Source organism: Hemibagrus wyckioides, linkage group LG02 (genome assembly GCF_019097595.1).
Source record: "Hemibagrus wyckioides isolate EC202008001 linkage group LG02, SWU_Hwy_1.0, whole genome shotgun sequence".
Taxonomy (NCBI): Eukaryota; Metazoa; Chordata; class Actinopteri; order Siluriformes; family Bagridae; genus Hemibagrus; species Hemibagrus wyckioides.
Window position 1 is genome coordinate 4,241,944 of NC_080711.1, and position 23,143 is coordinate 4,265,086.

General features: G+C 40.6%; 3 protein-coding genes across 3 annotated transcripts; 1 reads left to right on the forward strand and 2 right to left on the reverse strand.

The window, feature by feature from the left end:
* Positions 1 to 215: 215 nt before the first annotated feature.
* On the reverse strand, positions 216 to 2,760 carry fzd2 (frizzled class receptor 2). Its single transcript, XM_058374894.1, has one exon. It carries the CDS (start codon positions 2,558 to 2,560, stop codon positions 908 to 910), a length of 1,653 nt encoding a protein of 550 aa, XP_058230877.1. The 5' UTR covers positions 2,561 to 2,760; the 3' UTR covers positions 216 to 907.
* A 7,466-nt stretch (positions 2,761 to 10,226) lies between these two features.
* moto (minamoto) lies at positions 10,227 to 16,177 on the forward strand. The gene is made up of 5 exons (XM_058416890.1): positions 10,227 to 10,354; positions 10,882 to 12,607; positions 12,847 to 12,981; positions 13,760 to 13,937; positions 15,011 to 16,177. The coding sequence occupies exons 1-5, from the start codon at positions 10,227 to 10,229 to the stop codon at positions 15,205 to 15,207; spliced, it is 2,364 nt and encodes a 787-aa protein (XP_058272873.1). The 3' UTR covers positions 15,208 to 16,177.
* A 2,551-nt stretch (positions 16,178 to 18,728) lies between these two features.
* On the reverse strand, positions 18,729 to 22,038 carry ccdc43 (coiled-coil domain containing 43). The gene is made up of 5 exons (XM_058375548.1): positions 21,829 to 22,038; positions 20,762 to 20,855; positions 19,461 to 19,597; positions 19,302 to 19,356; positions 18,729 to 19,072 (listed from the first exon to the last, which is right to left on the reverse strand). The coding sequence occupies exons 1-5, from the start codon at positions 22,000 to 22,002 to the stop codon at positions 18,885 to 18,887; spliced, it is 648 nt and encodes a 215-aa protein (XP_058231531.1). The 5' UTR covers positions 22,003 to 22,038; the 3' UTR covers positions 18,729 to 18,884.
* Positions 22,039 to 23,143: the final 1,105 nt, after the last annotated feature.

Here is a 23,143-nt window from a genome sequence, read left to right on the forward strand (position 1 = left end):
ATACGGAGAGAGGAAAAATTAGGGGCCGGGTGGAGGGAATGGTCTGTTTTAGGGAACCTTTCTTTCTTTTCTTTTTTTTTTTTAAAAAAAAGAAAAATTTGAAACAGCTTTCTGTACAGATGCGTGAGGGAGAAACCAGATTACACAAATGACTGAATGCGTGTAGAGACAGAGATCTGACCAAGCTTGGAAAAAAATCCACCATAAGAATATCCCACGTTTTAAATACAAATATATAATTATATTCATATATATATATATATATATATATAATATATATATATTTTGTACAAATGTTATTTACAGTGCTTTCAGGCACATCTTAAACACAGTTTGCTGTAGGAAAGAATTCCAAAAGAAGTCCAAAAAGAAGCAGGCGTTCTCCTGCTCCTCTTCCTCCTCCTCCTCCTTCGTGGCTCACCTTCCTCTGTCTACCGCTTGTAGGATTCCCAGCTGGCATTTTGAACTTGGTGTAGGAGTTGAGGAGGAAGAGCAAGGACGAACGTCTGAGGGAGTGTCTCGGCACGTGGCACGGAAATGACCACTTTTTTTCTTTTTTTTGGAAATCCTTGAGAACGTTCTCATTTGGTTTTTCTTTTAGCTTGTCCATGTGCAGGCACAAAACAACAAAACAAAACAAAACAAACAAACAGCAATTAAAAAAACAACACTTCTATTTTCCTCATTTGCCAAACGTCTTATAAATGACATACGTTACTCAATGTCAATAATCAAACGTCAGTAACGACCAATACTGATGACTAACACAAGCACTGAGTTCCACAATGTGTCTTGGTGAATAAAAAAAGCATTCAGTCATTAATGTCTCCGAAATAAAAAAACAAACAAGAAAGTAGCATTTCCTCGCTGTGTCCTTATGAGTATATGTGGAAGGTTCCAGAGTTTTCTACACTGTGGTCTCGCCATGCTGTCCGGTGGTCAGGCGTGTGTAGAACTTCCTCCACGAGTGCAGTGTTTTTCCGGACCAGATCCAGAAGCCAGAGGTGATGCCCACGATGAGGGTCATGAGGTATTTGATCATGTAGACGGTGAAGTCTGGGCTCATGCGTGGCGCTGGCTGCATGGGACACGGGATAGCCAGGGTCTTGCAGTGTGTGCTGATCCAGCTGCGTTCCCAGTGTCCACGGAAAGCCTGCTCGTAGAAGAAGCAAGCGATGACGATGGTGGCCGGTACCGTGTAGAGCACGGAGAAGACGCCGATGCGCACCATAAGACGCTCCAGCTTTTCCGTCTTGGTTCCATCGTGCTTCATGATGGTACGGATGCGAAACAGAGAGACGAATCCCGCCAGCAGGAAGGACGTGCCGATGAAGAGGTAAATGAACAATGGTGCCAGGACGAAGCCACGCAAGGGGTCGATGTTGCTCAGGCCTACGAAGCAAACACCGCTCAGAACATCACCATCGATCTGCCCCATGGCCAGGATGCTGATGGTCTTCACCGCCGGCACGGCCCAAGCGGCCAGGTGGAAGTACTGCGAGTTGGCCTCAATGGCCTCATGTCCCCACTTCATCCCTGCAGCGAGGAACCAGGTCAAGGACAGCACAACCCACCATATGGAGGATGCCATGCTGAAGAAGTAGAGCATCATAAAGAGGATGGTGCAGCCCTCCCGTTTTGTGCCTTGGACTATCGTTTTATAGCTGCCTTCGAAGCTCCCGTTGCATGCCACTTTGTCTCCAAGGAAATAGCCAGTAATGTACGCGATGGACACCATGGTGTAGCAGCCGGACAGGAAAATGATGGGGCGCTCAGGATACTTAAAACGCTGCATGTCCACTAGATATGTAGTCACCGTAAACAGTGTGGATGCACAGCACAGGCACGACCAGACTAGAATCCAGACACGTGCAAATTCAATCTCCTGGTCGGTGAAGAACATGTAGGCTCCATGAGTCCTGGATGACTCGCACGGAGCGCCGCAGTCCACCTCTCCGAGGAACTTGTAGTTAAGGTAGGATGGGACCTTGAGGGTCGGCGGGCAGCGGAATGGCCTATCTGGCGTGGAATATAAATGGACCCCAGGAGTGCCTGGTGCGGGCGCGTGCACGGGTGCCACGGTGGCTGCCGATTCATTCTGCCCAACACATATTTGACCGTCTCCCAACACAGGGAAGTTCTCACACCTCAGGCGCTCCGGCCACTGAAATCCGAACTTGTTCATGAGCGCCTCGCAGCCATGCTTAGCTCTTTCACATATAGACCGACAAGGTGGAATGGCTTTCTCCAAAACGGTGCACACAGGCGCATACATGGAACAGAGGAAAAACTTGAGCTCCGGAGAACACTGTACCTTGACGAGTGGATAAAACTGGTGGACCTCTAATCCGGCATCATCTTGGTTGTAATGTCCGACCAAGTTCGGCATGATGGTTTGATTGTACGCAATGTCTGTGCAGAGAGGAATCGTGATCGGTTGACAGAATCCGTGATCGGGAACGGCGATCCCATGATCTCCTTGGTACTGTCCAGACACTGAGACCAGGCAGGAGGACAGCAGCAATGTCATGAAGGCAACCGAGCTCCCACTAGTCTCCATTGTCCCAGGTCAAACGCCTAAACTTGTGCTAAAACGTCTCTCTGGCGAATGTCTGCGCAAAGTTAAGATTTAAACTAACACATTATTTTATTTATTTATTTATTTTATGAAATCGTCCGGAACACGAACTTCACGGAAAACTCTCTCGTGCACTGGAGACGTGTTGCTCCTCGCGCAGTGACTGCCCGACTTTTTTTTTTCCTCCACTCTTTGTCCCATTGGACGGTTTCAAGCCCCCCCCGCTCTCTCTTCACGCTGTCTCGCAGTGATATGAGAAAGAGGTGGGATTTAGGGGCGGTTGAAACAGACATACTTCCAGACTCCCTCTGCTAAACTCAGCTGCCGTCCGGCGGATTTCTGAGGAACCACAGGCTGGACACCACGCGGTCAAACACACACACACACACACGCGCGCGCCAAGGGACGAAAACTTACAAACATAAGCTCCGGAGAGGATGTGTTTTTGCTTTAATATAATAATAAAGGGGGGAAAAATCCACCCCTTTCCTAAGGAGTTTACTGTATATTATTACAACTCTCTCTCTCTCTCTCTCTCTCTCTCTCTCTCTCTCTCTCTCTCTCTCTCTCGGTATTTTATTTATTGGAAAAACAAGAGCGCATTTTGTCAAAAATACGTCTATTTCTACTACTACTGGAAGGAGGAGAAGTAAAAAAAAGCAAATGTAATCAGTACAACATAAAATTGATAAATAATAATAATAGTAAGAAAAAAATAAGAATTTCTATAATAACATCTTAGAATAATAGATTCTATCTATCTAGTTCTCTCTCTCTCGCTCTCTCTCTCTCTCTCTCTCTCTCTCTCTCTCTCTCTAAATAAATAAATAAATAAATAAATAAATAAATAGTAATAGTGCATTAGGTATCTATCTATCTATCTATCTATCTATCTATCTATCTATCTATCTATCTATCTATCTATCTATCTATCTATCTGTCTATCTGTCCAAATTTAAGGTATTTTATTGCCATGGCAAAAAAATTGTATGACAAATACTACCTCTAATGCTACAACAACAAAATAATTTTAAAAAATGAATGAATAAATAAATAAATAAATAAAAACATACGCATTGAATACTACTACTCCTACTACTACTACTAATAATTATTACAATTAGTAATGTTAATGTTAAAAACAGCAACTAGCGCTACTAAGTAAATAAATAAATAAATAAATAAATAAATAAATAAATAAATAAATAAATAAATAGTAATAATAGATTATGCACCTAGGATAATCTATCTATCTATCTATTTATCTATCTATACAGATTTAAAGTATTTTATTGGCATGACAAGAAATTTGTATGATGAACACTACTTCTATTGCTACAACAGCAACAAAAATAAATAAATAAATAAATAAATAAAAGCATATACCTCGAATACTACTGCTTCTCCTACTAATAATAACAATAATTAAGTAAACAAATAGTAATAATGCATTATGTAAACACTGCCATCTTGTGGTTGTGTATCTATAATGCCATTATAATCGGACTTTATTCATGCATTAAAAATTCGTATACAAACCAATCTATCTATCTATCTATCTATCTATCTATCTATCTATCTATCTATCTATCTATCTATCTATCTATCTATCTATCTAAAATTTGGTATTTAAGGTATTTTAATTCCATAACGAACAATACAATTGCTAGAACTAGTTCCTAGGATTTAATGTTAAAGAAAAACAAATTACTATTATTATTATTATTATTATTATTATTATTATTATTATTATACTACAAATAATAAATAATACTAATGGGGAAGAAGAAGAAGAAGAAGAAACCAAAAACACAACCAGTACACACATATATACAACATTATATTCATTTATTTATATACATATAAATAATAAGATATTAATAAGCCTATCTATCTATCTATCTATCTATCTATCTATCTATCTATCTATCTATCTATCTATCTATCTATCTATCTGTCTGTCTGTCTGTCTGTTTAACTCTTTGTTTATCTATCTATCTATCTATCTATCTATCTATCTATCTATCTATCTATCTATCTATCTATCTATCTATCTATCTATCTAACTCTTTGTTTATCTATCTATCTATCTATCTATCTATCTATCTATCTATCTATCTATCTATCTATCTATCTGTCTGTCTGTCTGTCTGTCTATCTATCTATCTATCTATCTATCTATCTATCTGTCTATCTATCTATCTATCTATCTATCTATCTATCTATCTATCTATCTATCTATCTATCTGTCTGCCTATCTATCTATCTATCTATCTATCTATCTATCTATCTATCTATCTAACTCTTTGTTTATCTATCTATCTATCTATCTATCTATCTATCTATCTATCTATCTATCTATCTATCTATCTATCTATCTAATCCTTGCAATTTTTAAACAATTTCTTTGTTTTTCAGTCATTAATCACACATGACTCCGAAGCCACTGATCCGATGTGTTATTCTTTATTATATATATATATTTCTTTATTGTAACATTTCATCAGCTACGATTTAACCAGAAACCTATTTTTGTTGCTATGGGTCTAAATCCACGCCCCTTTACAGAATATGTCTTATGATTGGCCGGTCTTATACCAAGTGACCAATCAAAACGCAGAGACTATTTCAACGTCAAGGTAATGGAAGATGGTAAAGGCTCACGAGGATCGATAATCGCGAGGAAACTTTTTTTTCATTTTCGGGCGAGCTCGAGACTTTCCGGAGGTTGGAGTCTTATCTTCGTGCTTCGGTTCCGAACATTAAATTTACCTTAAAATAAATAACTTCAGCTCATAATCGTGTCAGAAAATTACCGTAAGAGCTCATTTCATCGAGACCAGTAACTAAATTTGCTGTTGTTAGCGATGGAGGTAAGAAAGACATCATCGTTAATGCGAATTGTGTTGCTCGTTTTAGCTTAGCGTAGCTAGCTTGCCCAAGTCCTGTCAGCTGAGGTCAAACTTTTACGCGACAAGTAATTAGATAAAACTCCGAATAAAAGTTTCACACGCGCGAAATAATTAAGAAAGAAATCTAAAACGTCCGAATAAACCATACATTAGGTTTAAGGAAGACGTTTGTTTCCACAATTCGTGAAATCTTATCTGAGGTAGTTTGTTAGCATTATGCTAAGTAAAGTCTGTGCTAAGTATCCTAACCCTAACCCTAACCATAACCCTACGGTTCAGTCTCAGATTAAGTATATCCGAAGGTCCTTACTAACTAAATAAATATTAATATATCCTAGGAGAATTGATTATGTACACGATTCGGACATTTTTCATTTCTTTTCAGTCATTTCAGTAGAAATGTTTGCATTCATGCAGGCTGTGATGATTATAAAATAAAAAATACAGTGTTGTTTAGTAAAATAAGGAACAATAGTTAAGTAGGTAAAATAGTTAACTAACAGGTAACTATTTTATCTAATTTAACTAACCTTTTTGTGAAAAAAATCACAAAAAGTGTCCATGTGTCATTAGGGTGTGGCAGGCTTTTTCAGAGGAAAGGAGGACACTGTATTGCCAAAAGTTTTGGGACACTCCTCCAAATCATTGAATTCAGGTGTTCCACAGGTGTAACAAAATCAAGCACCTAGGCATGCAGACTGCTTCTACGAACATTTGTGAAAGAATGGGTCCGTTGGGGGGGGGGGTTGGGGGTCTGGTGAGGGGTTGTGTTTCAGGGGTTGGGCTCGGCCCCTTAGTTCCAGTGAAAGGAACTCTTAGTGCTTCGAAATACCAAGACATGTTGGACAATTCCATGCTTTGTGGGATCAGTTTGGGGATGACCCCTTCCTGTTCCAACATGACTGCACACCAGTGCACAAAGCAAGGTCTATAAAGACATGGATGAGTGAGTTTGGTGTGGAGGAACTTGACTGGGCTGAGTCCTGACCTCAACCTGATAGAACACCTTTGGGATGAATTAGAGCGGAGACTGTGAGCCAGACCTTCCTCATCCAACATCAGTGCCTGACTTCACAAATGTGCTTCTAGAACAGGGGTGTCCAATCTTATCCGCAAAGGGCCGGTGTGGGTGCAGGTTTTCATTCCAACTGAGCAGAAGCCACACCTGAGTCCACTGAAAGCCAAGATCAGTTGATTAGCCAGTTGGAATCAGGTGTAACTTCTGCTTGGTTGGAATGAAAGCCTGCACCCACACCGGCCCTTTCTGGATAAGATTGGACACCCCTGTTCTAGAGGAATGGTCAAAAATTCCCATAAACACACTCCTAAACCTTGTGGAAAGGCTTCCCAGAAGAGTTGAAGCTTTTATATCTACAAAGGCCAGGACAACTCCATATTAAGCCCTATGGATTAACAATGGGATGTCATTAAAGTTCATGTTCATGTTAAGGCAGACATCCCAAAACTTTAGGCAATATAGTGTATATGAAAAGAAGATTTTCACTTAGAATAGATAAGTAGATTATAATGTATGTACTGTATTAATTATTTATTATAGAAGGAAATCATCTTTGGTCACAGAATTACAAAATGTAGTAAACGTTTATGTAAAGAAAAAAATACTATATTCCAATCAAGAACGTAGACAGAAAGAAGTGGTGATTAGTCAAGAGGGGACTCAATTTTATTACTTAAATATTTCTAAGAAGAGAGATTCAAACGAAGAACAAAGAAGTGTATGGATGGAACAACAGCTGTGATCAGTGATGGGTCATTGGGCAAAGTGGTGAACAGTGATTGGTCATTAAGCAAAATGGTGATCAGTGATTGGTCATTAAGCTAAATGGTGTACAGTGATTGGTCATTAAGCAAAATGGTGATCAGTGATTGGTCATTAAGCTAAATGGTGTACAGTGATTGGTCATTAAGCAAAATGGTGGTCAGTGATTGGTCATTAAGCAAAATGGTGATCAGTGATTGGTCATTAAGCTAAATGGTGAACAGTGATCGGTCATTAAGCAAAATGGTGATCAGTGATTGGTCATTAAGCTAAATGGTGAACAGTGATCGGTCATTAAGCAAAATGGTGATCAGTGATTGGTCATTAAGCTAAATGGTGAACAGTGATTGGTCAATGGAAAAAATGGTGATCAGTGATTGGTCAGTGGATACATTGGCAATCATTCATCTAACACTAAGTATTCTACATTATTCCTCACATTTGGAGTTATGGCTGAAGTAATCACATGATAACTTGTCTGCTACACACCCCAGCTATGGTTTTAATGTCATGTAACAGGTATGTAAAGAAAATTTATAAATAAATTCATTAATTCATTCATTCAGTCATTCATTCGTTCATTCAGTCATGCATTCATTCATTCAGTCATTCATTCGTTTATTCAGTATGCTCTTTGGAGCATGTTACAGGAAGATTTGACACATTATTTGAGGCAGGAATACACACTGGGTGGAAAACCAGTACATTGCAGGGCACATTTACATAGTACAAGTTACCATACAATAAGTTTGACCTGATGCCTAGATGCTTACATGAATTTTTATAGACTAAAACAAAACCATGTTTCTAAAGGCAAGTCATTAAATTATGTATTTTTTTCATTTAAGGTCAATAATGGCATGAAAAGCAAAATCAGTGTGGGTGCAAACAGAGCAAGGACGCCATTCGATCGGTTTTATAGTGGAGGATCAGACTCATGCTACTCCACATACAAGTTTCAGGTGAGAAAATGTTTCACACTCACATAACTAATCTCTGATAATAAGCTTACATATAATTAGCTTTAACTCAGTAATGAGCAGACTGTGAGTTCACCTCACTTCTTATTTCATTTTTGCTAAAAACAGAATGATTATATTGAAGAAAGTGGACGAGTCTCTGAGACTTTTACCCCAGATTTCTCCTTCTATGACGAGCCTCCGCCTCCATCTTACTGTTCCTGGGCAACGAAGGACGAATCTTATCAACTGATGGATTGTGCTCAAAGCACCCCAAAAAACAGGTCAAATACTTTTTTAAACATAATACAAATGGTACAAAGCTATATTTTTCATCATGATGATTAGATTAGATTAGATTAGATTAGATTAGATTAGATTAGATTAGATTAGATTAGATTCAACTTTGTCACTGCACATGTGGGTACAAGGCAACGAAATACAGTTAGCATCTAACCAGAAGTGCATTTCGCAATGCAAATAATTAGTATATATAATAAGTATATAACAATAAATAATTTGCATATATAAACAATATACAAAAATATATAAATAATTTGCATATATAACAGTATATAAACAGTATACAGTGGGAGGTAAATGCAATGAGTGCAAATGAGCAAATGATTGTAGTGGTGCAATAAAGAAGGTATTGTATACCATGATAATAATTAAATATGTAAACAGTATACAGAGGAGTTATGTACAATGAGTGCAATGATTTAGATGTGTGCAATGAGGAAGATATTGTATACTATGATAAATAATTTGCATATGTAAACTGTACACATATGTAAACTGTACATAGAAAGGGTTATATACAGAAAAAGGTTATGTACACTGATAATAATGTGCTCAGTCAATGTGTGTGTGATCGGGTGGAGGCAGAGTTCAGCAAAGAAACAGCTGTGGGGAAAAAGCTGTTCCTAAACCTGCTAGTCTTGGTCCGGAGGCTCCTGTAGCGCCTCCCAGAAGGCAGGAGGGCAAAGAGTCTTTTGGCAGGGTGATAAAAGTCCTTTATGATTTTGCGTGCTCTGGTGAGACAACGCTTCCTGTAAATGTCCTCAATCTTAGGAAGTGGAACTCCTATGATGCATTGGACAGTTTTCACAGACAGCGCTTTCCGGGCTGACACAGTACAGTTCCCATACCAGACAGTGATACAGCTGGTCAGGATGCTCTCGATGGTGCAACGGTAGAAGTTCACCAGGATGTCTGAAGAGAAATGGTTCTTCCTCAGAGCCCTCAGGAAGAAGAGGCGCTGGTGAGCCTTCTTGACCAGACTGGAGCTGTTGGTAGTCCAGGAGAGATCCTCAGAGATGTGGATACCCAGGAATTTGAAGCTAGAATAGGTGTGTGTGTGTCACCTTTCTCCTTCCTGAAGTCCACTATAAGCTCCTTGGTCTTCGCAGTGTTGAGCAGCAGGTTGTTGCCAGCACACCACGCAGCTAGACGGTCCACCTCCTCTCTATAAGCTGACTCATCGTTGTCTTTGATGAGTCCAATCACTGTGGTGTCATCTGCAAACTTGATAATTGTGTTGGAACTATATACAGGCTTGCAGTCATAGGTGAAGAGAGAGTAGAGGAAGGGACTCAGCACACAGCCTTGTGGTACTCCGGTGCCAAGGATGAGGGTGGAAGAGCATTGGCGATCTATCCGAACATGCTGGGGCCTGTTGTTCAGAACGTCCAGAAGCCAGTTGCAAAGTGATGCGTTGATGCCCAGGTTTCCAAGTTTGGTGACTAACTTGGAAGGGATGACAGTGTTAAACGCTGAACTAAAGTCCAGGAAAAGCATTCTGGCATAGGTGTCTTTATTGTCCACGTGGGAGAGGACTGAGTGCAGCGCTGTGGAAACTGCGTCCTCCGCAGATGATATATGATTGATTATATTATTGCTAATATCATGTATTAATAAATATGTTATATCACTATATATAGCCAATTGTTATCGTCATCATCTTGTGCAGTTTGGCATTAGAGGATTACTGAAACATGCTGCACAATCTTCTTGACAGGGATCTTAAAGACTCCATCGACTGCGGAAGTGAGGCTGATCTTTATGGATTAGTGTCCACCATCTTGGAAGAGGTTGATCCGATGGACTCGTACTTCTCTGAAGAGTTAGTATATCTATTAATTTTAGAAAAAGAAAACCCTGTACATGTATAATTAGCTGTTTATTGAATATTATTTATTGCTATAGTTCAGGAGTTTTCATAATATTTGGTCAAATGACCACAGATGGACATTTTATGCAGTTTCAAGTCTTGACCACCTTAGACTTTTAAAATGCACATTAATAATTTAAGAATTTTATATTTTCTTTCTTCTGTTGTCCTACTTGGACAGAGTTATACGACATTTAGGAACTAGTAGAGGTAGATGAACAAAGAAATTTGTCCTTTTTTATTGCTGAAGTCTTAAGTTATTGCAATAAGTCTAGATAGCAAAAGAGCATTCAAAAGATTTATATTCTTCAAATTAATGAGGCTTGTTTAAATGCAACTTAAAGTTTCTAAAATCTAGCCTCTGGTGATCCCTAATTTTGGGAACCCCTGCAGAAATATGCAATGGCACAGACTATGATAAGCATTTTTCTGTTTTTTATTTGTTGTTGTTTGTTTAACGGAAATACTTATATCAGTAGAATATCAACTAGCCTTACGACCGGATGGTCCCCAACGTCCCAGAGGGAGAACAGCTTGCAAGATCTTAATTCCGAGGTAAAGGTACAGTCCAGTTCTGGAATACAGCACAATCCCGAGCATGGCTTCAAACTCTATACTCGTCCAGTGGAAATCGACTCTGACCAAAGTGGTGACATATTACCGCATTTCAGTGGCTCTGAGGCTGCTGACCCATCCTGGCTTTATTCCCCCTGTAATGGAGAATCAGAATATGAATCCTACACCCCAGCTTTCCCAAATTTACCCAGACCACCTCCTGGTCTTGATATATCACACGTTGCGAGGTCCCACTTCTCCAAGAGCAGACCAGGTAAATCAGAGAATAACGTGTCAGTCAAAGAAAGCAGCTTTCACGGCATCAGTGATGACATCTCAGAGAGCGTGGATGCCTTCAATGACCATCACTCCCTTACGACCAAATTGAATGACTCCTATTTCAGCCCATTCCAAAATTTCTCTGACTTGAGTGGACGCAGAATCGATAAGAACGATTCACAACAATTCTCTATGCAGGATGCCAGCAAGCTAGCCAACAGCTTGGAAGCTCTTCTTATGGGGGAGCAGCAGGGCATGTATAATAGAGGACCAGCTCAGCGCAATGCCATGAAAGTTCAGGATGAAAACATGATTGATTTGAAGGGTTTACCTCTTCAATGGATGTCAGCATTTGAAGCTCATATTGCAGGCTCTAAAAGAGAAATCACAATGGAGCAAAGAGATGGTGAGGTTGGGAATATAACTCCTAAAGAGTTTGCTGATTTTGGTCAGCAGTCAGCAGACTTTTTTGAAGCTTCTAAACTCTTCTCATCCTCTTTTAACTTTTCAACTAACCAAAGCAAAGAAGACAAACAGAGAGATACAAGAAATCTCCCAAACAGCCTGCATCAATACCATCATGGGCAGTCAAACCAGCACCACTGTTACACCAAGCCTCCCTCCAAAACAAGCATCAGTACAGATCCTCAGGGAATGTCTAAGTCTCAATCTGTGACGGATTTTGTTCCTGCACTGTCCCAGCAACAGATGCAGAGTACTGTATCTAGAGCATTCAGTGATTTTGGGCAGAGCGAGGGGAGGATGGGTTGCAAGGACTTGCGTTTGGGTCTGAAGGGCATAGGAAAGATAGGAGGCACTGTAGACAGGGGAGGATTTGACCTACAGTCAGAAACTGGCAGGTTGCAGACACCTTCAGCCACAGGCTTCATTGCCGATGCTCACCCCTCTCCTCGTTTTGGAGCTAAACCTAAATCACTAGCTGGCTTTCTCAAAGAAACAAACAAAAAAAAAGGTCTGTTGCAAAACCCGTATCAGATCCTAGGCAATATGTATGCAGGTCAGGTCAGACACAATGGAGCCAAACCTGCACCATCCCAGACGTTTCCTTGCTTGTACCAGATGGGAGTTTCTGGAAAGAACCTCGGCCACATTTTCCCTTCTCAACCCCCGCTGACCTACAGTGGCTCTGTGCCCGTACCGGATGTGAGTGAACTACGGCCAGATGCAGAATTCCCACCTCTAAACCCCTATCTTCAGGAGATGATGGGGCCAAACCTAGCAGGAGTAGATGGGCCATTTCCTGGGTTAATCTCCAACCTGAGGTCATCCAACCAAAGCTCGAGCCAGCTACACTATTATCTGGAAGAGTGCTATGAACAGTGGAGAGTTTTGAAGAATGAGAGAAAGAAAGTAAGTGTAGTGCTGGATGTTTTTGAAATTTTCTGAAACCTGCACATGTCAATAATATACAGTTGTCAGGAAATGCTGTATTGTATCAGTATCATTTGCCAATGAATTTCAGTCGATCTGATATTACCACATAATACTTGTGCTTTAATTATAACAAAACCTGTTTTTTAAAAAAATGTTTGTTACTTAGACCCAGAAATTCAGCCTTGTCTGTGTATTCCTTTCTTATTCACCGATAGGCAGAAGCTCTCCTGCTGAAGAGCTTCCCAGGCAAGTATGTATCTGTGATGAACACTAACCCTGTCCCCAAGTTGCCCCCTAACCCCACCAGAGTGGACAGGCTTATAGTGGACCAGTTTCAAGAGCAAGCCAAGGTCAGCACACGAATCATGCACAAGTCACTATGATGTTGTTATATGTGTATCAGACTTGCATTGTTCATCTCTGGGTTTGTCCGTAATGTTAAAATTATGAATAATCGGAAAAAATATTTACATATGTGAAGGGAACCTGAAGGACCACAGAGCAAATACATGCATGCAAACAGCCATGGCTTTTAAAAGTTGTGCTGTAAACAGTCTGCATGGCTCGATCAGGTTCTAATCAACAAATGAATTTTTACTAATTAACTTTTGACTGTAATTGGATTGAAAGGAGAAAAAAAGAGCTTTTTACAGTCATTCTACTATAGAGCGAAATAGAGTATTTATTTTTCATTAGGAAGGTGAAAATTTGTTTAAATGTTTGTTTACAGCAAATTTATGATATACTGTATAATACAAATTTTACAGGTTTCCATATGACAATGTACGGCACGGTGACTTAGCGGTTAGCACGTTCTCCTCACACCTCTAGCGTTCTGGGTTTGAGTCTCGCTCCTGCTCAGTGTGCGTGAGAGCTTGCATGTTCTCCCTGTGCTTGGTGGGTTTCCTCCCACAGTCCAAAGACATGCTACTAGCTGATTGGAGTCTCTAAATTGCATGTGTGTGCCCTGTGATGGGTTGGCACTCTGTCCAGGGTGTATCCTGCCTTGATGCCTGATGACCCCTGAGATAGGCACAGGCTCCCTGTGACCTGAGAATAGACTGGATAAGCGGTACAGGCAATGAAAATATGACAATGCAATTTTTTGTACTTATTTCTATCCTCTAGGTGGTGAGCTTGTTGGGGATGATAGAGCGCTTACGGAGTTTTCCTCTCCATGCTAATATCAGTTCGACACTGGACAGGCACCTAGAGGCCATCTGCATCACCCAGGCTCGCCGCAAGGATGAGTTCCTCAACAGCAGTAGACAGAGACAGGGCATGGCCAACCTCAAAGAGGACAAAGGTAATTAGACAGTTCCTTAACAAATCCATAATATAGAAACTCATCAGTCCAAGCTGGTGAATGCTTCTTGTATGCAAATACGATGCATCTATAACTAATAAGGTAATAAAGATTAACAGTGCATTTTGTTTTACGATTACAGATCACTATATTATATAACCCATATAAAATTGTTGAACACCCTTTATTTTCATTTTCCTCTTCATTCTAACCGGAAACGAGTTCAAATGTTTATATACATACACTATATTACCAAAAGTTTTGGGACACGCCTCCAAATCATTGAATTCAGGTGTTGTTTTTCAGGGCTTGGGCTCGGCCCCTTAGTTCCAGTGAAAGGAACTCTTAATGCTTCAGCTTCATACCAAGACATTTTCATGCTCCCAACTTTGTGGGAACAGTTTGGGGATGACCCCTTCCTGTTCCAACATGACTGCACACCAGTGCACAAAGCAAGATCCATAAAGACATGGATGACCAAGTTTGGTGTGGAGGAACGTGACTGGTCTGCACAGAGGGAATTTTTGACCATTCCACTAGACGCTTGACATTTGTGAGGTCAGGCACTGATGTTAGAACGAGAAGGTCTGGCTCACAGTCTCTGCTCTAATTCATCCCAAAGGTGTTCTGTCGGGTTGAGGTGAAGTTCCTCCACACCAAACTCACTCATCCATGTCTTTATGGATCTTGCTTTGGTCACTGGTGTGCAGTCATGTAGGAACAGGAAGGGGTCATCCCCAAACTGTTCCCACAAAGAGATTGTCCAAAATGTCTTGGTATGAAGCTGAAGCATTAAGAGTTCCTTTCACTGGAACTAAGAGGCCGAGCCCAACACCTGAAAAACAACACCTGAGTTCAATGATTTGGAGGGGTGTCCCAAAACCTTTACCAATATAGTGATGTCACTGATAAACAAGAAAAGTGACTTTTGTCTTTTTCACAGGGTGTGGTCCACCATGCCTACAAAACACTGTCTGTGTGAATTATTCAAAAGCAGTCTGTTGGGGTGAGAAGTGAAATCCCTTTATTTATTCTTATTGTATTTTTTCTAATACGTTCTTGTCGCTGTACAGATATTCTGCTTTTGGCCTCTGCACTGAAGGACCTGAGCAAGAGCACCAGGTTGTCTTGCACCGCGCTGTGGTGCGCTCTGCAGATGACCATGCCCAAAAAAAGCATCAGCAGCGAGGACGGAGGAGAAGGGAACACGTCTTCGGTGTCCTTAGAGGACGACAGTTCTGACCAGATCGCCCTTGAGAAAGTGCCGTGACTTTTTGCCAGGCAGTTGTTCCTATTTTTGTGTGTGTGTGTGTGTACTATTCTGAAGGGAATACACCTCAGTGAGGTGCTCAGTGGAGTGGGTGAATATTGTTGCATAGGTTATTAGACTGCAGTCAACTCTCAGTAGAAAAGTAGGCTCAGTTCAGAGCAGTAGATGGAATCCTCAGTTCAGTAACATTTATTAGTCTTATATACATATCTGTAAATATACAGTCATGCGAATATGGGCAGAGCCATTTGGTCTTGGTGGATTTTGAGACGCTGCGTGTCTGTTTGTGGACAGAATGCTTAAGGACAGAGAAAAGAGAAAAAGGGAAAGGATGGATCAGAAGAGTTAGTGTGGGACAAGATCCAGTAACAGAAAAGAATAGCGATGTTATACATGTTGAAAAAAAAGTGATCATTGGAAAAGAACGTAAAGGTCAGCGAGTTTGAAGAATAACGAGATTGTTACTCTCTTGACCTTAGATTTTAACAGCGGTTACTCCCAGTGGAAAGGAAAAGCACGGAGTGTTAAGCTTTAGCAGCAATTAATCCTGGGTTAGTTTCACTTTGACGGTTTGATTAGTGTGTGTTAAGGAAATCCTGGGAGTAACCTGTAAGTTTAGGCTATATTTATAACTTTAATGTCCTTGTATTTTACCTATTTATTGCAGCAGGGTTTACGGTGCAGCATTTTGGATTTGAACAATCATAACTGTGAAAAATTATTTTCTTTGCGAGATTCTTTAATTGATTTTGTTTATTTAATCTCAATTAGCCGTATTTTAACTTGAGATAAATGATAAACTAGTCAGCGTATGAAGTACAGAACATCTCAAGACAGGATAGATTTCCAGATTTCTTTCCGTATTAAACAATCTTGTTGAATCAGATTTCTGTTTATTGGAAGTGTAGAGAAAGAGAATCCCTCTGAAGACCTGGGGAAGAATGATGACCTCTGTGTGAACGGATAATGATGTGCCAGGGTTGTTCTAATGACAATTTTAATGTTTCTGTTTGTGATTAGCGTTTCATTGCTTTTTTTCCCGTTATTAATGAACATATTTTAGAGCAATAAAAGAACAGAAACCCAAGCTGATGCTTAAATTTTTTTTTTTTTTGCAAAGGTATTAAAATGTGCTGGTTGTATTATGGCACACACAGTGGGGTAAAAACATACAGGTTCACAAGAACACCTCCATTAAAATCCAGTAATTGCAAAATTAGGAGCAAGTCTCAATACTAGAATACACTGATCAGGCATAACATTATGACCACCTGCCTAATATTGTGTTGGTCCCCCTTATGCTGCCAAAACACCCCTGACCCGTCGAGGCATGGACTCCAAGATGTTAGCAGCAGATCCTTTAAGTCCTGTAAGTTGCAAGGTGGAACCTCCATGACTTACAGGACTTAAAGGATACATTTGATAGATACTGACCACTGCAGACCGGGAACATCCCACAAGAGCTGCAGTTTTGGAGATGCTCTGATCCAGTGGTCTAGCCATCACAATTTGTCCCTTCATTAAACTCGCTCAAATCCTTACTCTTGCCCATTTTTCCTGCTTCTAACATCAACTTTGAGGACAAAATATTGACTTGCTGCCTAATATATCCCACCCACTAACAGGAGCCGAGATGAGGAGGAAACATGAACCAACATTAGTGTGTTAAACATGTTAGGAAAGAAAAGAGTGAGAATTTTTCCAATTAGTGCTAGTACTACAGAGCAGTTGGAGTTCTGTAATCTGATTGGTCAGATTATTTTTGTGTTACAGCACGGCTCAGACCGTCGTTCCGGCTGTAAAAAGGTTTATGTTCATGTGCTCGCTCTAATAGGTTTTTATTTCATAGTAACACCTCCCAAATATATTCATATATGAAACCCATACATAATAAGCAGTAAAAATAAATAAACTATAGAATTATTGATGTGACGACATTTTTGTAAGAAGAGGTTTATTTCACATTTTCAGTGCTTTGTAACAGCTACCAGGCTTTGCCAAGTTTACCAGAACGATTATTTCTGAGAGAAAAGCAGATGGTATCGAGGCAATTAACTTGTCTCGCAGATGTTAACTACCATAAATCATCAAAATGTGTGACATGTTGCCTGTTAATAAGACTCCAGGTCAGGCTGTTACAGGAAAAGTCATGTGTTTGGTACAGAATTACTTCACGGTCTGTGAAGTGTTACTGCTGACATCATTCATCCAGCCACAAATATTAGTATAGAAACATGAATTAAAATTCTTAATTCAGATTTATTCTAGTTTAATATGTAATGCTTTTTTTTTGGCAAACTCTGTATTGCTACATAAGAAAAAAAAGGGCTTCTAGTTATTTCTTAAACACTTAACCAGAAACTGAAGACCTCCACTGTGTGCTGGTTGTGATGCCTTGTGCGAGATAAATGCCAATTAATAATTATATTAAATAATAATAATCATATTAAATAATAATAATACTACATATTATTATTATTAATTTTAATTGTTTATTTTTAATTAATTAATTATTAGTTAATTCATATATTTTTGTATTTGAAATTTTGGAGCATCAGAAGAATTTTTTTTTGTAAATGCCAGATGAAAAATTTTCCATTATCAAAGCTTTTTATAATTAAGAGCTACACTGACTCCTGACCTCAACCCCATAGAACAACTTTGGGATGAATTAGAGTGGAGACTGGGAGCCAGACCTTCTCATCCAACATCAGGGCCTGACCTCACAAATGCACTTCTAGAGGAATGGTCAACAATTCCCATAAATCTTGTGGAAAGCCTTCCCAGAAGAGATGAAGCTGTTATAGCTGCAAAGGGCGGGACAACTCCATATTACATTCATGTGCATGCAAAGACAGACGTCCCAGTTTTTGTCTCTCTCACAGTCTCCGCTCTAATTCATCCCAAAGGTGTTCTATGGGGTTGAGGTCAGGACTCTGTGCAGGACAGTCAAGTTCCTCCACACCAAACTCACTCATCCATGTCTTTATGGACCTTGCTTTGGTCACTGGTGTGCAGTCATGTTGGAACAGGAAGGGGTCATCCCCAAACTGTTCCCACAAAGCATGACATTGTCCAAAATGTCTTGGTATGAAGCTGAAGCATTAAAGGTTCCTGTCACTGGAGCTAAGGGGCCAAGCTCAACCCTTGAATTCAGTGATTTGGAGGGGTGTCCCAAAACCTTTGGCAATATAGTGTACAACACATGCCCTAAATCAGGGTTAATAGGGAAAAAAATCAGTAAGCTTTTCTCATGTGATTGTGAGATACAAGCTATGGTATTTTGTTGTCCGTAACATACACAGCAAATTGGTTTTAAACATTTAACAGAACATGTATTCTGCTTTAATTGTGTGTTAATGAATAGAGACCATGTTTACAATGTGGGGAGAAAACACACCTTCACAACATTAGCACAATTTGTGTTAGATTCCAAAATGTTCTTGTGAATTCAGCCTGTGTGTGTGTGTGTGTGTAGGGCTACACACCACAGTGAGCAGTACAAACACTTTGAGGAGTGGTGCTGAGAAGATCTGAAACCCTGTTTATTAAAAGAAAGAAAGACACAAACAAACAAAACAAAAAAGAAAAAGCCCAAGTTTCCACCAGAACACGGTCCACAGAGACGTTACTCGTCCCTCGTCTTGAGCGTTCGAGTCCGTAATGGATTTCCTCGTCTATCTCTTGCGCTCGCCCTTCTGTGTGCGCTTCTTCTCCCTGTCTTTGCGCTCCTGCTTGGTGAGCTTATCCTTCTCACGCTGCATCTTGTCCTGCTCCTTCTTCTTCTTTGCGTCCTCCTTGGCCTGCTCGCGCTGCTGACGGGTCCGATTAAACACGTCCTCCACGTTGGTGTTCTTAAACAGAGCTGAGACCAGGAGTAAAGGATCTTAATGCCTGAGGAATGCATGATGAATATTACCTAATCCAAAGATCAATAGACTTTTATGTTCGGCTTTTAAGAGACGGAAAGTGGATCAGCCGTATCCTGCGTGTTTCAGCAGCCTGAACAGATTACTTTAAATCATCTTTGATATATAATCCTCTATTAAAAAGAAAAAAAAACTCATGAGATTGCAATAGCAGGAAAAGGATACATTTGTCGGTGGGGATTCCCACGGCTCCTGCCGCTTCCTCCTCGTCCTCGCCTTCTGTGTCAACGTTAAGAAATCAAAACGCAAGAAACACAAGGAAAAAAACGAAGTTCAAACACTGACATCCATTTTCTCTTTCCACCGAGCAAAAGTTTAAGGATATTCTTCGTCGTCCGTGACGTTCGCGTACTGAGCCAGCAGCGCCTCTTTCCTCTTCTTGGCTTCCTCAGACACTTCCTTCTGCTTGACTACGATCTGAGCCTGCTTCTCAATCAGACTGGCGATGGCTTGAACTTCATCTAGAAATAAACAAGGGCCAAAGAATCAGATCACAGGATCACCAAAGTTCCAGAACAGTTAGTCAGGAATCCACAGACTTCTGAACAATTGCACCCATCAGGCATAACATTATGACCACCTGCCTAACTAATAGTGTGTTGGTCCCCCTTTTGCTACCTGACCCGTCATGCACTGTGTATTCTGACACCTTTCTATCAGAACCAGCATTAACAACTTCTTCAATTTGATCAACAGTAGCTCGTCTGTTGGATCGGATCACACGGGCCAGCCTTCTCTCCCCACGTTCATTAATGAGCCTTGGGCATCCATGACCTTGTCACCGGTTCACCACTGTCCCTTCCTTGGACCACTTTTGATAGATACTGACCACTGCAGACCGGGAACACCCCACAAGAGCTGCAGTTTTGGAGATGCTCTGATCCAGTGGTCTAGCCATCACAATCTGGCCCTTCATTAGACTCACTCAAATCCTTAGGCTTGTCCATTTTTCCTGCTTCTAACATCAACTTTGAGGACAAAATGTTGACTTGCTGCCTAATATATCCCACCCACTAACAGATGCCATGATGAGATGATCATCAGTCTTATTCACGTCACCTGGCACTACTCAGAATGTTACGCATGATCGGTGTATTGTTGGAAAAAGTCTCAGATGATGAAAAAGGTCTCATGTGACTTGGTCAAGATTACAACTTTAAGAACCACTGGGTTATAACAGGGTCATCCAATCTTATCAGGAAAGGGTCAGTGTGCGTCCAGGTTTTCCTCCCACCCAAGAACAAGCCATACCCGAGTCTAATTCCTGATTAAACCGGTGGAATCAAACACTTGACTGGAATGAAAACCTGCACTCACCCCAGCCCTTAGCAGACAAGATCGGACATGCCTGGCTTCTAGTACAGCGGATTGGCAACGCTCCCAGACGGTTCTTTTTAGTCCTACAAGTTCAGGCTCTTACCTACTTCAATGTTTACCCGAACTGGATCAACAGGATGGAGTCTTAAACACGGATTATAACTGGCTGTTAAAACCTTTGACTCACATAACACAAAAATCCATTTACGTGTTAGAATCTGACAGACCAAGCGTCTTAAAATCTTATTACCAGATGGGCGGGACTTATGTAATATAGCCACCAGGTTGAGTGTTAAATGTCCACTTACCCTCTGGGTGATTGCTGGCGGCTGCATTTCGAGAGCAGCAGTCGGTCCACTGATTCAGGATCTGCTGACAAACCTCCTCAAGTGTGTCTTCATCCTAACAGGAGGATAAAATCAAACCGAAGACGGTCCTGTTAGACCACAGTGCTGCCGAATTCTCAAATCTGATTGGTCAGAAAACAGCAGCGGAAGCCTGAATTCAAACCATTATTGTTTCTATAGCAACACAGGGACCTGTATGATGGACACTCCACAGAATATAAAATGTATAATGGTTAATATAATGAAAAGTTCTTTAGGGGGGGGTTTATGGAAGGAGTCTCCAGTGTCAGCGCATTGTAAACGAGGTAGAATGGTCGATGACGTCACCTGGCGACTTCCTGTGCATAATGTGAGTAGCTTCTACCTTCTCCTGAAAACAGCTGAGGTCGCAGTGATAAAAATAACTTCTCAGCTGTTACTCGAGGAGGATGAGGCGAACATCAAGCGTGTCCTAAATCACACCATGCTCACTACGTAGGGCACTATTTATGATCGCTTTGCCTTTTGACAATGTATGATCAGACTAAATCCATGCACTCATGAAACAGCAGCACTGTGCAAAGTGTCGCTCAGATAGAGAAAGAAAATACCCAGAATCCATTTGGTGGTTTTAGGGATCAGGGAGTAGGGCACTATTTCGGACTTCACTAAGCCCTAAATGTTACATCGACTCGACTTCGGACTTTTATAGAAACTTAGCAAACTTAGCTCTGACAGGAATTATTACATAAACGAATTAAAACACAAAGAGTATTTACAGTATAAAATGTATAAATGTCGTCAATTAATATATTTCATCAAAAAATAATTACGAAATCTGTCATTAAACCGAACAATCCTTAACAACGGAGCCACAGGCGTTACCCTGACAAGCCCAATCCCAAACCGCTCCCTACTCCCTACACTAGTGCGCTACATACGCGGCGCCATGACAGCTTCCACACCCTACTTAGTGCACTACAAGTGGAACAGAAAACAGTTGGGGATTGAGCCCGAGTCGGAGCTCATGATTCCCGGCGTGTACCGACCACAAAAGCGGACAGGATGCCGTTCAGCGCGTCGCTTTTCTCCTCGTCGCTCTCCTCCTCCTGCAGGACACCGAGGATGTAGGCACCGTAAACCTCCCGGTCCGCCCCGAGGCCGTCCAGCCGCTCATTCAGCCACTTTTCAAACTCCCCGGCCGAGAAGTCGGGCGCCGCCATGTTGGCTGGGGTCCTGCGCCTGCGCGCTGAGGTGTCCGCTCAGATCGCCTGTCCATAACGAACGAAACGAAACAGCTTTTATTTGTCACATATACATTACAGCACAGTGAAATTCTTTCTTCGCATATCCCATCCTCGGAGGTTGGGGTCAGAGCGCAGGGTCAGCCATCATACGGCGCCCCTGTTTCCTGCTCACTCTTTCCCTTCACACTTCCCTTTCTTTCTTTCTTTCTTTCTTTCTTTCTTTCTTTCTTTACTATTAATTAATTAATCAATCAATTAATTAATTAATTAATTAATTTTTTATTTTTTAATTTATTCATTAATTTATTTATTCATAATTGTTATTTATTTATTTATTTATTCACTGTTTTTCATCTGTTTTTCAAATTTAAGTGAGTTACTCTCTGTTTGATCTGGTATTTATTACTCATTCACGGCCTGTTTTTTGTGTTTATTTGTTGTGTAATTTCATAAAATGTACACTTTTTGTATGTTTGTTATTTTTTATTTACTTGCTAATAACTTGTCCCTGTGCTTCGGGGTTTTCTCCGGGTTCTCCGTTTTCCTCCTCTAGTGCAAAGACATGCCTTGCAGGCTGATGGGCCTCCCTAAAATGTCTGTGGTGTGTGTTTTGTATGTGTGTGTGTGTGTGTGTGTAATTGTGCTCTGTGATGAGTGGTCACTCATCGTCCCCTGAGTGGCCCCCAGATCCCCTGGGATAGACTCCAGGTTCCCCGTGACCCTGTGCAGGATAAGTGCTACAGAATTTATACGTCACATAGACTTCGTACTGCTCTCGGCTGACTTTGTAACTGTTGCAGTGTGTGGTTTTGCTCTTGTCCTTCACGAGTGCGTGTAATTCGCTTTGTTGACCACTAGAGGGCGCAGCGATCCTGTGTAGGAGACACAGGATCACGTTCTGGTTCCTTAGTCACTGATTTTAGGTTTAATGCAAACTTTTTGGCTCCGATTTTAATGTGATGTCCGTAAAACAACAACAACAACAACAATAATAATAATAATAATAATAATAATAATACAGCTTTAGCTTAGATTAGTTTCTTTGTTTATTTGTTAGAGATTTTTATTTAGCTTGGATATTTCAATTTTCATTTGACTTTTTAGTTGTGATATAATA

Excerpts from the sequence above, each read along its gene's own strand:
- fzd2 (XM_058374894.1), bottom strand. The coding sequence starts at position 2,560 with ATGGAGACTAGTGGGAGCTCGGTTGCCTTCATGACATTGCTGCTGTCC.
- moto (XM_058416890.1), top strand. The coding sequence starts at position 10,227 with ATGCTGCACAATCTTCTTGACAGGGATCTTAAAGACTCCATCGACTGC. Across the intron at positions 12,608-12,846 it reads TGAAGAATGAGAGAAAGAAA|GCAGAAGCTCTCCTGCTGAA; the intron begins GTAAGTGTAGTG and ends ATTCACCGATAG. Across the intron at positions 13,938-15,010 it reads CAACCTCAAAGAGGACAAAG|ATATTCTGCTTTTGGCCTCT; the intron begins GTAATTAGACAG and ends GTCGCTGTACAG.
- ccdc43 (XM_058375548.1), bottom strand. The coding sequence starts at position 22,002 with ATGGCGGCGCCCGACTTCTCGGCCGGGGAGTTTGAAAAGTGGCTGAAT. Across the intron at positions 20,856-21,828 it reads GCATCCTGTCCGCTTTTGTG|GATGAAGACACACTTGAGGA; the intron begins GTCGGTACACGC and ends TCCTCCTGTTAG. Across the intron at positions 19,598-20,761 it reads CGCCAGCAATCACCCAGAGG|ATGAAGTTCAAGCCATCGCC; the intron begins GTAAGTGGACAT and ends GTTTATTTCTAG.